Genomic DNA, 13481 nt, shown 5'->3' on the forward strand with positions numbered 1-13481 from the left:
CATATCGCTTTGTTTCTTTCTATTGGTAACCTGGAGAAAATCTATGTGGTTGCTAGTAGTCAACATTGTCTTGATGGCTTATAATAAATCAATAATCAGTTGTGAGTATAGTGCAGTGATGGTGAACCTTTTAGAGACCGAGCGCCCAAACTGCAGCCCAAAACCCACTTATCTATCATCAGGTGCTGGGTGGGCGTGGCCCATTGGGTAGGTGTGGCCCATTGAATAGGTGTGGTCAATTGGGTGGGCGTGGCCCATTGGGTGGGTGTGGCTGCAGTGGTAATGGCAGACTGGGTGGGACCAAAAAGTTCAATCAATTCCAACTTTGCGAAATCTTCTTTTTTCCCCGCAAGAAGTTGAAATTAATTGATTGAACCTTTTTTTTTTTTGCACACAGTGGCAGAGGCCCAAAGCGAAAAAGTTTTATAAAACCCAGCCGAAGGCCCAGGACTGGGGTGATGGTGCACGCGCCCACAGAGAGGGTTCCGCGTGCCACTTGTGGCACACATGCCATAGGTTCGCCACCATGGGTATAGTGCAACATTCATGAAAGGAAAGAAGCCTCCTCCCTCAGCTGCCTTACTAGTTTGATACAAAATGACCTCCAGAGCCCCAGATGAGGCCCGAATGTTCTTTGTGCTTGTTTTTTTAAAACACAATATATTTACAAAGGAGGAATAATCATGCCCAGAGCACAAGAGGCTTCTATGCACAGCTTTGACTATGTAACTTAATGCTCACTCTGCAGGGGAAATTATATGGAGGGGAAAGGAGTAGTAGGTTGAGAAAGAAGATGGTCCTATGATAGTTATCTCAATGGGGCTGTACTGGAAGAGAGCACTAAAAGTAACTTACAGCCTGCCAGAGATTTGCGTACTGCAGCATTTCAAGAGAAGTTAATTTAAGTCAAAAAGCTTCCTTTCCTTCTTTCGTTTCTGATAGAAGGAATGTGCCTATCTTTAAATTAACCCAGATGTCAGGAATTATGTAAAAGTAAATAAGCTCAACCTTTTCATTAAAAGGATGGTTGTAAATTTTATTGGTGTGTGTGTGTGTGTGCGGGGTTGTTGGTTTGTTTATTTCCAATGAAATAGTTTAAAGGTCTGTCATTACTTCATTTGATATGTAAATTAAAACGCAATGCTTCAAATTAAGTGGCAAATCTATTTTTGCCTCAGATAAATAAATTCTTTTATCTATAGGTGTTATACAAATTCACTGTGCATCATTTGAAAGTGTTATGGCAACCCTAAAACTTGAAAATCAGTAATATATAGTGTGTATGGTTATATTAAGAATTTATAGCCATTTTCAATATTACATGGTTTTGATCCTTCAAAGTATTGCACTGAAATCATATTTGCTTCAGAGACAGGTAATCTGGGAAGAATGCTGCGTTTTTTTCCTTCTAGGTTTTATTCCTGGGAGAGCATTTATTACTGGGAAAGCCTTCCTCTTACTGAGGCTGGCACTAATTAAGAACTTTCCTTGTAAGTTATTTACGAAGCCCCTGGAATAACCTGGCAGCTCCAGTGTTATCCCCTTTTCCCACAATACTGGCCTTTTCTCATCCCAAGGGTGATTTATGGAACTTTATCCTGCTGATTCTGCTACTGTAAAACACAGAGGACAGTGAAGAAAGTCAGAACAATTCATCATTATTCCAGCAGTATTTTCCCTTGTCAAAGCAAGGGATGCTGGTGAGGAAATGCTCAAATGCAGTTCTTTTGCACTGCCATTTGTGGTGGATGGTAGAAACAGACAGGTGGGTAGTTCTTCCCAATTGCTTTTCCCCCTGCAGTTGCACCCTTTTCCCATACTGAGCCACTTTACCTCATCTACTGAGGCCGCTTTACCTCATTTTTCAGAGCCCAACTATACAAACTCACTCTCTCTCTCCCTCCCTCCCTCCCTCCCTCCCCCTCTCTCTCTCTCTCACACACACACACAAACAAAACCGTGGCATTTCCAACTACCAAACTTTCCTTCAAACATCCACTTCTGCCCACAGATTCTTTGAAAAGACAATAGCTACTTCATATTGGAGCAATTTACTTCCTTTGCCCAAATAATTTGTTTTACTATGAATATAATTTTCTCTCTAGAAAAATATCTGAAGTTGAAATGATACAATATAGCACAGAGAGCTTAAATCAAACATCTGTGATTCAGGTTTAACTTTAGAATAAGCCTATGATAATCCTACAGAGAGATGTTTAGTCCTTCAAATAGGACACTTGCTCAGGGAAAAAAAAATCAAACATGTACTCCGTAGTGCTGTGGTTCTTTCAAAAATCACAGTTAAGAAAAAGAAAATTTGGCATAATGGACTAATGGGAAGACTTAAACCTGGTCCCAGCCAGCACTCATCAGAAACAAGCCGGACAGATTTGGACTCTTCTGACTTATAATAGAACTTTTTGGAGACTTCCTTGTGAAGAAAAAACGGACTAACAGAGTTGGGAAGGGACTTTGGAGGTCTTCTAGTCCAACCCCCTGCTCAAGCAGGAAACCTTATACCACTTCACACAAATGGCTATTCAATCTCTTCTTTAAAAACTCTAGTATTTGGAGCACCCACAACTTCCGGAGTTAGTCGTTCCATTGATTAATAGTTCTACTGTCAGGAAAGCTCTCCTTAAAATTTTAAGTTGGTTCTCTCCTTGATTAGTTATCCATTCCTTCTTGTTCTGTCTTCAATGCTAGCTACTCCCTTACTTTTTGTTTTGTGATGGTTGTTGGAGACTTCAGGACCTTCTCTCTCTCTTTCTCCTTCCTTCCACAGCATCCCGTTCACAATTCCTGTCTCTAGGTATTATTTAAAAAGTCTTTACTGCCCCCTGCTGGAAATAGTGACACATCTTGATCATCTAGCTATTTTTGAGAGTTTAGTTCAGTGGTTCTTAACCTTTCTAATGCCGCGACCCCATAATACAGTTCAAAAGAACTGCATTTGAGTGTTGTGGTGACCCCCAACCATTAATACATCACTGGGTGCCAGGGGCGTGGCCAAAGAAAAGGGGAAAAAATGGCGGACAGCCTTGTTTGGTGACCCCTGTGAAATGGTCGTTTGACCCCAAATGGGGTCCCGACCCACAGGTTGAGAACCACTGGTTTAGTTCTTATTTACAGGGAAGCTTTAGTGCCCTAGTTTTCAGTTGGACAGTTGAGCTCATCAGTAGGATCCAGCCTAGTGTAAGGGTGTGAGGGAGTGGCATACCATTATGACATTAGCACCACAGGAATATATATTAAAGATTTTAAGAAGCTTCTTCTGAAATGCTTAAGTTGATCAAAGGACTGGGTCTAAAAAACTAAGTACAAGAAATAATTGGTGCTATTACTAAAAGATCTTGGAAGACTTTTTGTCTCTTGTCTGCTGAAAACACTTAATCTGAGTTTTCAGTATGCCAATCACTGATAAGACATTTCTCATCAAAGGAATCCTGCAATATGCATGTTTCACATGTTAAAACTGTTGGCATTTGGGGTGGGAAGCCTGTAGCTCTCAGATGTTGTGGAACCTGTAATTTCTAGCATTCTTCACAACTGGCTATGGTGGCTAGGGCTGCTGAGATCTACAGTATATTTCATCAACATCTGGAAGGGCACATGTTTCCCCATTGCCGTAAATCTTCAGGGCCATGTAATAAATTTTTTTGATCAGAACTGATGGGTATAAGACAGGGGTAGGCAACCTTGGCTCTTTTATGATTTGTGACTTCAACTCCCAGAATTCCTGAGCCAGCATGGCTGGCTCAGGAATTCTGGGAGTTGAAGCCCACGAGTCATAAAAGAGCCAAGGTTGCCTACCCCTGGTTTATAAGAGGATGGGAATGCTCATGGATGGATGGTCAGAGGACAGAAGAAAAAGGGTTATGCTTCCTTACCTCTGCCCTGAAGAATTTGCAAATTCTTCAAATCTGTACACCTCAACGGGAAGCTCTTTTTTGGGCAGTTTTTGAATAAATTCCAGATATTTTTCACCAATCTTGTAGGGCTTGCAGAATTCAGTCAAGTTCTGGTATCCTACAGGGATTCGTTCTGCTTGAGCATGCTGTAGCTTGAACATCCTCAAGGAGACCTGAAGATATACACATACAAAATGAATACATTTCCTTGATTTTTAGAATTTAGAATGATTTTTGAAATTTGGAGAATCTGCCACAGTATCTCTCTACTTATCTTTCGATAGTAAAAGTTTGGAAATTCACTCAGTCTCAGTTATGTGCATAAATTGACTTAATTAGGCTATTCTGTTCACCCCTATTTAATAACTGCTTAAGTTAGAGAAGTGAGCACCCCCCCCACTTCTCACCCTGTCTTTGGAAAGTGAAGTTGGGAAGTGAAGGAGGAAGTCAAGAGAAACATCTAGCCATAAATCACAACTTACCCTCACCAGCATTTCATCTCCTTGATACATTAGCTTGCGAATGTGAGAGATAATTCTCTCCCGGACTTTTTTCAACTCCAAACGACGATTGTTGGCTTCAGAAACACAGCTTCTATATGTGACTTCTGATTCCTGAACCTATGTGCATGAAATAAAAACTGATGAAAGGAATGGAAAAGCTGACTTGGATATGCCAATGGATGAAGTATTTCACTGTGGGGATGGCAGTAAGAACTGATGTGAATGCCAGTTCTGTGCCCAAAATAAGTAAGCATCCATATTGTATAGTTTATTTTAGGGATAAATTGAAATCATTTGTGCAGTTCAGTTCATTCTGACATCAAATAAAATTTGCTGGATCTGTGGCAGTTGTCCTGCCTTTGGACACTTTGTGGTTTATTTCTGAATAGAAAATACTACAATAGGACTAATCCACTCTGAGACTAAGCATCTCCTTCTTCCCCTTTCTTCAAAGACTTAATGATCACCTGTGTTATTTCCAGGACTGATTACTAGTATACATTATCGTTATATTCTGATAGTTCTTATTCATGATCATGATAGTGTTTTTTTCTTCAGTCTAAATCACAGAACCAGGATCCTCAGAATCATATTCTTCAGCAATGCATGCAAGCATTATGCTCCTTACTTGATGGGCTATAATTTTAGCTTCCAGGAACAAATTTGGATTTAGGAATCACTTGCTATAAAGTCATTTCCATAACCACCATATTGCTCTTTTCAACCTGTTCATTTCCTCACCATTTTCCTCCAGCTTGGGACAGCAAAACCATCATCTATTGAGCCAGAGTCCAAATCTTCTCACTGAGGGCAGCTGGGCAGTTGTCCTTTGTGCAATTAATCCCAGTGTCTACAATTATTGCCAAATCATCATCTCCTTCTGTTATAAATATAGATCTGTCCCATATGCTTTGGAATGAACAGGCCAAGACAAGATGCAAGATATGGAAAATTCTGCTTCCAAAGCTTTATTGGTGACAACAGAGACTCTTACATGTTCCTACATCCACCTCCAATTCAACTATAATTGAGTCTTCTCAGGGCGCTTATAGAATTATAAGACTGGAAGAAACTTGGGAGGTCTAGTCCAACCCCCTTGCCAGGGACAGGAATCCTCAAAGTCAAATGGCTATGTAGCATTTTTTTAAAATTTCCAATCATGCAGGACTCATGACTCCAAGGAAGCAGGCTGTTCCACTGTTTAATTGCTTTCTCAGTCAAGAAATCCCTCTTTATTTCAAGTGTGGATCTGCCTCTATAAAGCTTCCCCCCATTGCTACATTTGCTACCTGTGGGAGCTATTGAGAATAAATTCACACCACTTCCTGGGACAGACTTTTAGGGTTTTTGGAAACTGCAACCACCTCTTCTCTTCTTTAAAAAGAACATATCCAGTTCCTTCAACCATTCTTCATTGGATTTAACCTCCAAGCCTGTTATCATTGTCATTGTTCTCCTCCACATTCTTTCTAGTTTCTCTCCTACGGTACCTTTTTGTATTGTAAAACAACTAGAACTGGACCCAGTATTCCCAGTAGGGTTTGACCAGTGCAACACAGAATGAAACTATCACTTCTTATGAGTGTGACAGCATACCTCTGTGGATGCGGTCCAAGATTACATTGGCTCTCCTGGCAGCTGCAGTACACTGCTGATTGATGCTTAATCTGTGATCTACCAGGGCACTCAGATTCTTCTCACAAATACTACAGATAAATCTCTTCTTATTGACCACTTATTTAGCAACTATTCAAAGTTGCAATAGCATTGACAAGTCGTACTTACAACTGGTCCTTGAAGGTCCAGTTGCCCAGCCATCACAGATTGCAATTTGGGTGCTTTATAGCCAGATCACATTTACAACATTTGCGCTTGTGGCATTCCATGGTCATATGATCACCATTTGCAATCTTCTTTCCAGCTTTTCCCAGGCCAAATCAATGGAGTAGCTGGGAAGGAAGATCTAGTACAGTGGTGGCGAACCTATGGCACGGGTGCCAGAGGCAGCACTCAGAGCCCTCTCTGTGGGCATGCACGCCGTCGCCCCAGCCTTCAGCTGGGTTTTATAAAACCTTTTCGCTTCAGGCTTCCACCGCCCTGTGCAAAAAAAAAAAAAAAAAAGGTTCAATCAGTCAATTTCAACTTCTCGTGGGAAAAAAAAGATCTTGCAAAGTTGAAATTGATTGACTGAACTTTTTAGTCCCACCCAGTCTGCTGTTACCACTGCAGCCATGCCCACCCAATGGGCCACACCCACCCAATGGGCTACACCCACCGGGCACTCAACGATGCATAAGTGGGTTTTGGGTTGCAGTTTGGGCACTTGGTCTCTAAAAGGTTCGCCATCACTGGTCTAGTAAGTTGCTCTAGTAAGTCCCCCCCCCTCACTCCCCAAGAGCAATGCTTTTTTTCATTTGCATGAAACCTGCTCATCTTTCATTCTGTGCTATACAAGACTTGCACAGTAGGGGAAGAAAACATTTTGTGTGATATAATGAGCCAGCTCCATTACTATAATACAGAGAAGTATTCTCTATGAGTTAGTAATCTTCTCAGATGCTTTGGGGGAAATTCCGTGATTAATCTCCTTATATCATGTCATAATCAACAGTTCTTTTGTTTTTCTTTCTTCTCCTAAATCACTTCCTTTTATCACCATTCATGATTTTGCCAAGAGCGGCTTTCTTGGTGGTCATGACAACTGTATTTGTTTCACATTATACCTCATTCAGGGAACTATTGCTGGTTTCTAAGCCACACAAGCTTATTGTCTCTCCATCAGAGAAAAGTCTAGAATCCAGAGCTTGGTTCCTTCCTATTTCCCTTTGATCACATACATTTCCCCAGCATTCCCTCCCAAAAAAAAAATCAACAAGAAAAATGTTCACCAAATGTAAATGCAAACAGCTTGATCTCACATAATGTGGAATTCATTGCTTTTGACTGGATTTAAAGCAGCACATTCTCTTTCTTGAAAGTATGCCTTGTGAGCAATTCAGTGCTTTGTCTGCCACTTATTGATTTATTTATTTAACACTTATAATAGCTCACCCAACTAAAAAGACTCTGAGCAAGTTACAACACATTCACGTTATAAAACAACAATGAAAAGAAAATCAATATTGTTAAAAAGAACAACTGTAATCGGAAAGTAATCCTAAAATGTATGTCAATAAAACTTGAGCTAGGGTTTGAAGACCCAGTAAAATAAAAACTGACTTAAAAAGGAGCTTTACTGACCTATGCTTGCTAGCGAAGGATTAGAATGGCCTCTATGGAGGCCCCAAATCCACTTGGGGGTCATTGGGTTTTCAATCAGCTAGTACAGATTAAGTAGTAGTAGTAGTAGTAGTAGTGGTAGTAGTGGTAGTAATAATAATAATAATAATAATAATAATAATAATAATAATAATAACAACAACAACAACAACAACGTTGGAAGGGACCTTGAAGGCCATCTAGTCCAACCCCCTGCTCAGGCAGGAAACCCTATAGTATACCATTTCAGACAAATGGCTGTCCAGTCTCTTCTTAAAAACTTCCAGTGTTGGAGCATTCACTGCTACTGGAGGCAGGTTGTTCTACTGGTTAATTGTTCTAACTGTCAGGCAGTTTCTCCTTAGTTCTAGGTTGCTTCTCTTCTTGGTTAGTTTCCATCTGTTGCTTCTTGTCCTGCCCTCAGGTGCTTTGGAGAATAGCTTGACTCTCTCTTCTTTGTGGCAGCCCCTGAGATATTGGAACACTGATATCATGTCCCCCCTCGTCCTTCTCTTCGTTAAACTAGACATACCCAATTCCAGCAACCGTTCCTTATATGTTTTAGCCTCAGTCCCCTGATCATCTTTGTTGCTCTTCTCTGTACTCTTTCTAGAGTCTCAATATCTTTTTTACATTGTGGTGACCAAAACTGGATGTAAAACTCCAAGTGTGGCCTTACCAAGACATTGTAAAGTGGTATTAATACTTCACATGATCTTGATTCTAGTAGCCAGTTCTTTCACATCAATTTTAACAGGTTCATAAGTGGGGAGGAGGGGACTACAGTAAAAAAGGCAAAGAACTGGTCTGACAGTGTCTATGGAGATTCTTAGTCATCCAGGTCATGGTTGTCTCAAAAATGCTTTTTCAAAAGGCAACTAGACTATGTTTTTTCCTCAAAGAAGCTGTTTTGCTTCTCATCTAAGAAGCATCACCAGTTCAGAATTGATGAAGCTTCTTGGATCAGAAGCAAAACATCTTCTTCCTCAAGGGAAAAACATGCTCCAGTTGCCTTTTGAAAAAAAGCACCTTTGAGATTCCTGGTCTGACAGAATTGTGGCAGGTCCAATGACTTTGAGCAGAATCTGCAGAAGTCAGGAGCCAGAACAATTAATGGTACGACTCTTCATGTTCAGGGGCTGTCATTGTTTTATTTCATCTCAAAAATCACTGCTGACGATATAATAACTTTTACTACATATCACTTTCCCGTTGCTGTATCAATGGCATCCAGATAAATATGTGGTGCGCAAAAGCAAAAGTTTATAAGCAAGCTTACAAAAAGCTATAATTCATTTCTGTGTCTTTCCCATACATTTCTACATTATTTCCCTGCTGTCATGAGGACCTGAATCCTCAAACTTAACATCTGCTTCAGGGACCAGAGTGAAGAGGCAGAACGTTTAACTTTTAAGTCCCAAGACCCAATTACCTTTGTCTGAACCTCATCTCGATAACGTCGCCGTTTTTCCAATTGCTTGTTTCCACTACTTGTGACAGCCTGGAACTCTTCTTCTGCTTTGGCGCTTTGCACTTTGGCCTTTTCCAAATCCTCACAGCGCTGGAGGTAATGGAGGCGAGCTTTGCGCATCGAAGACAAGGAATCATTCTGCAATTAGAGGAGGCAAACTGTTATTGTGCAGTAGCTCTGCCATAGGCTTGGTTTCTTGGTTTCTATTATTATTAATTCAGGTGGTCCTTGACTTACAACAGTTCACTTAGTGACCGTTCAAAGTTACGTCACTAAAAATGACTTATGACCGTTTTTCACACTTAACGACCATTGCAGAATTTCCCCACAGTCACTTGATCAAAACTTGGATGCTGGGCAACTAGTTCATATTTATGATGGTTGCAGTGTCCCAGGGTCATTGTGATGACCTATTGTGATCTTCTGACAAGCAAAGTCAGTGGGGAAGCCAGGTTTACTTAACAACCCTGTTACTGATTTAACAACTGCAGTGATTCATTTAACATCTGTGGCAAAAATGGGGCAAAATTCACTTAACAACTATCTTACTTAGCAAAGCACCTGAAGGCAGGACAAGAAGCAACGAATGGAAACTAATCAAAGAGAGAAGCAACCTAGATCTAAGGAGAAATTTCCTGACAGTTAGAACAATTAACCAGTGGAACAACCTGCCTCCAGAAGCTGTGAATGCGCCAACACTGGAAGATTTTAAGAAGAGGCTGGACAGCCATTTGTCCAAAATTGTATAGGGCAGGGCTTTTCAACCAGTGGTACGGGTATCACCTGTGGTACATTGGCACCTGGCAGGTGGTACGTGACCATCCTAGAAAAGTGGTAGTGGGGGAGGGGAATGAACTGAACCGGTGGAAGCACCGCACAAGCCCCAGCTGGAGCTCGGTGCTGATCCTGGCACTTCTGCTGAGCCCAGAAGAAGCGCCAATCACCTAGAATGTTGCAGCATCTCCAGGGTCTTGTGATTTACATTCAGATGCTTGGCAACTGAGTCATATTTATGACGGTCACAGTGTCCCAGGGTCATGTGAAGTGACCAAAATCTGCTGCAACCACCCAGCAGACGGGAATAAAGACCAAACACCCCCACCCCACCCCCGCTGCCAATCCTCAACAGAAATGCTCACAATGAAAACCTCGGACAGGAGGAAGAGCGCTGCTGGGCAGGCAGGCAGGTGTCTTGTTCGGCTGTGGCTTGGGGGGCACTTTTTTCAGTGCCATTGTAACTTCGAACTGTCACTAAGTGAACTGTTGTAAGTTGAGGACTACCTATACTTTATTACTTTTTTCTTCTTTTTTTTTTGTCATCAGGTTTTTGACACTTTGCTAGGCAATTGGTGGTACCCGGATATTGCCATATCCTAAAAGTGGTACAATGGGTGAAAAGGTTGAAAAGCCCTGGTATAGGGTTTCCTGCCTGAGCAGGGGGTTGGACTAGATGATCTCCAAGGTCCTTTCCAACTTTATTATTATTATTATTACTACTACCGAGGTGGCGCAGCAGTTAGAGTGCAGTACTGCAGGCCACTTTAACTGACTGTGTTCAGCAGGTCAGCGGTTCAAATCTCACTGGCTCAAGGTTGACTCAGCCTTCCATCCTTCCAAGGTAGGTAAAATGAGGACCCAGATTATTGGGGGCAATGTAAATATATATATACATTGCTTACTGGTGTACACCGCTTAGAGAGTGCTTGCACTTAAAGCGGTATATAAGTCTCATAAATAAATAAATAATTATTAATATTATTATTAAAATATTATTATTATTAAAAGAAATTTTGGGCTCAGTTGTGATTGTAAGTTGAGGACTACCTGTATTATATCTTACCTTACCCCAGAAGTATATAACACTTCCTCTTCTAATGTTTGCCAACAATAATCATGCAAAGTGTAGTGGCCAACCATTTAGTTACTAAATCAAACTGACTATAATTACTTTGTCTTTTTTACTGCCTTCAAGTCAGTATTGACTCCTGGCGACTGCCTGGACAAATCCCTGCAGTTTTCCTGGCAAGATTTCAGAAGTGATTTTCCCATTGCTTGCTTCGCAGGGCTGACAGCGTGCGATTGGCTCAAGAGCACCCAGCTGTCTTTGTGCCTAAGGTGGGACTGTAACTCATGGTCTCTGGGTTTTTAGTTTGGTGCCCTCACCACTACTCCAAAGTGGCTTTGATAACAACTATGCTGATTATAAAATACAGTCTATGTTTATAATATTTTATAAAATATAAGGACTTGAAATGGACACGTAACAATAGAATCATCATTAAAAAGGTATAACAAAGAATGTTCTTCCTGCGTCAATTCAGGAAGTTCAGACCACCCCAGGAGCTGTTGATACACTTCTACAGAGGAAATATTGAGTCTGTCATTCGTACTTCTGGTAACCGTCTGGTTTGGTACAGCAACCAAATAGGACAGACACAGACTTCAACTGATAGTTAGGCCTGCAGACAAAAAAAATGGCAACCAGCCTGCCTTCCATAGGAGACTTGTGTATTGTGTGGGTCAGAAGGAGGGCTGAGAAGATATCTGCAAATCGTTCACATCTTGGACACAAACTGTTTCAACTCCTTCCCTTGGGATGGCACTATAGGGCATTATATGCCAAAACAGCTAGACACAGGGACAGTTTTTACCCTTGTGCCATCACTCTGCTGAACATCTAATTCTCACAGTGCTGTCTAATGTCTATGTATACGTACCCACATATTATATAGTATTATTTATCTTTAGTATCTTCTTTACTCTCTCCTTTTATTAATATTATTATTATTCTGCTGCTTTGCATGTACACTGAGAGTTTCTGTATTGGAGACAACTTCCTTGTGTGTCTAATCACACTTGGCCAAATAAAGTCAATTCAGTTCAGTTCAAATAATTATCTATCCCTTATCACGACTACATCAGCACAGACTGTGCAGATTTTTTTCAATTGAATATCGTCAGGTAAATCCATGTAAAGCACAATACGAAAATACCTAATATAGTACTAAATAGGATAATTAATTTGACTTTACCATTAGAGATTCTCACAAGCCAAGGGGAACAAAAATATTTAGAATGTCCCTAATCTAGTTTTATGTCACATGGTCATCTGCAGCTGACATGAATTTCTCAGAAAAAACAAAAACAAAGGGTAGTCTGTCCCAGCACTCAGTAATAATGTTAATAATAAATGCCTTCTCTAAGTTATTGTGGTTTTTTTAAGGCTTAAAGAGTGATTCTTGTAGCAGGTTCCAATCTGATCCTGGTGACCGATCCAGATTGGACCCCGCAACATTATCCTGGGACACATACGCCTCCCTTCCTTCGTGAGTAATTCTTGCAGCCCAACCTTCCAAATGCAGCTTAAAAATAATCACAACTCCGATTGCTCTTAGATGATGATGGAACAAAGATTTTGCTAAGTGGTCAGAGCTGGAGATTGTTTATTTATCTCTGTGCTTATTTTCAAAGCATTACAGAATCTTAACCGGCTATGATACATGTGCTTGCATAGTAGGACAACTGAATATTTTGACACCTAAAAATTAGAAGCAACTTCTTTGCAAAGTACAGATAATCCTTGACTTACAGCAGTTCATTTAGTGATTGCTCAAAGTTACAACGGCACTGAAAAAAGTGACTTATGATTTTTTTTCACACTCATGACCGTTGTGGCATCCCCATAGTCACGTGATCAAAATTCAGAAGCTTGGCAACAAACTCATAGTTATGACACCTGCAGTGTCGCAGAGTCACATGATCATCTTTTGAGACCTCTCTGACAAGCAAAGTCAATGGGGAAGCCAGATTCACTTATCAACCATGTTGCTAACTTAACCACTGCAGTCATTCGCAACAGTGGCAAGAAAGGTCATAAAATGGGGCAAAACTCACTTAACAAATGTCTCACTTAGCAACAGCAATATGGGGCTCAGTTGGGGTCGTAAGTCAAGGGCCACCTGTATTCTAAATGGACTTCAAAATGGGTGTTGAAAAAAGAGCACAGTTTCCTCATTTTGGGTGTCATATTTGATTCAGCCTCAGAGTGTCAATCTATACTTGATTTGTTTTCATTTTTAAAAATCATGTTTAATATTTTTTAGAAACCATAGGTTTGCAGATCTTGACTAATCCATGCAAGAGAATTGCAGTTTAGCAATGAATTTTTTTAAAAAAACCTAAACGCAGATGCCTAAATCAACTTGTGTCAATCACCTAAGTTTCTTTACCTTAGCTATCATAACCTGGATATGAACATTAATGGCTAGCTGTGGAATTCTGGAAGTTGAAGTCCACATGCCTTAAAATTGTCAAGGTTGAGAAACACTGATGTAAAGC

General features: G+C 40.6%; 1 protein-coding gene across 5 annotated transcripts in view; it reads right to left on the reverse strand.

The window, feature by feature from the left end:
- The window catches only part of LOC120311176 (GEM interacting protein), a 72479-nt gene that overhangs the window by 18173 nt on the left and 40825 nt on the right, over positions 1-13481 (reverse strand). For all 5 annotated transcript variants that reach the window (XM_039350372.1, XM_039350371.1, XM_039350370.1 and 2 more), the window contains 3 exons: positions 9105-9281; positions 4394-4531; positions 3891-4084 (listed from right to left, as the gene is read on the reverse strand). In XM_039350372.1, coding sequence (XP_039206306.1) covers positions 3891-4084; positions 4394-4531; positions 9105-9281 — 509 coding nt within the window. The remainder of the gene's footprint in view (positions 1-3890; positions 4085-4393; positions 4532-9104; positions 9282-13481) is intronic.

The sequence above is a fragment of the Crotalus tigris genome, unplaced genomic scaffold, assembly GCF_016545835.1.
Source record: "Crotalus tigris isolate CLP2741 ecotype Arizona unplaced genomic scaffold, ASM1654583v1 scf7180000018323.1251302, whole genome shotgun sequence".
Taxonomy (NCBI): Eukaryota; Metazoa; Chordata; class Lepidosauria; order Squamata; family Viperidae; genus Crotalus; species Crotalus tigris.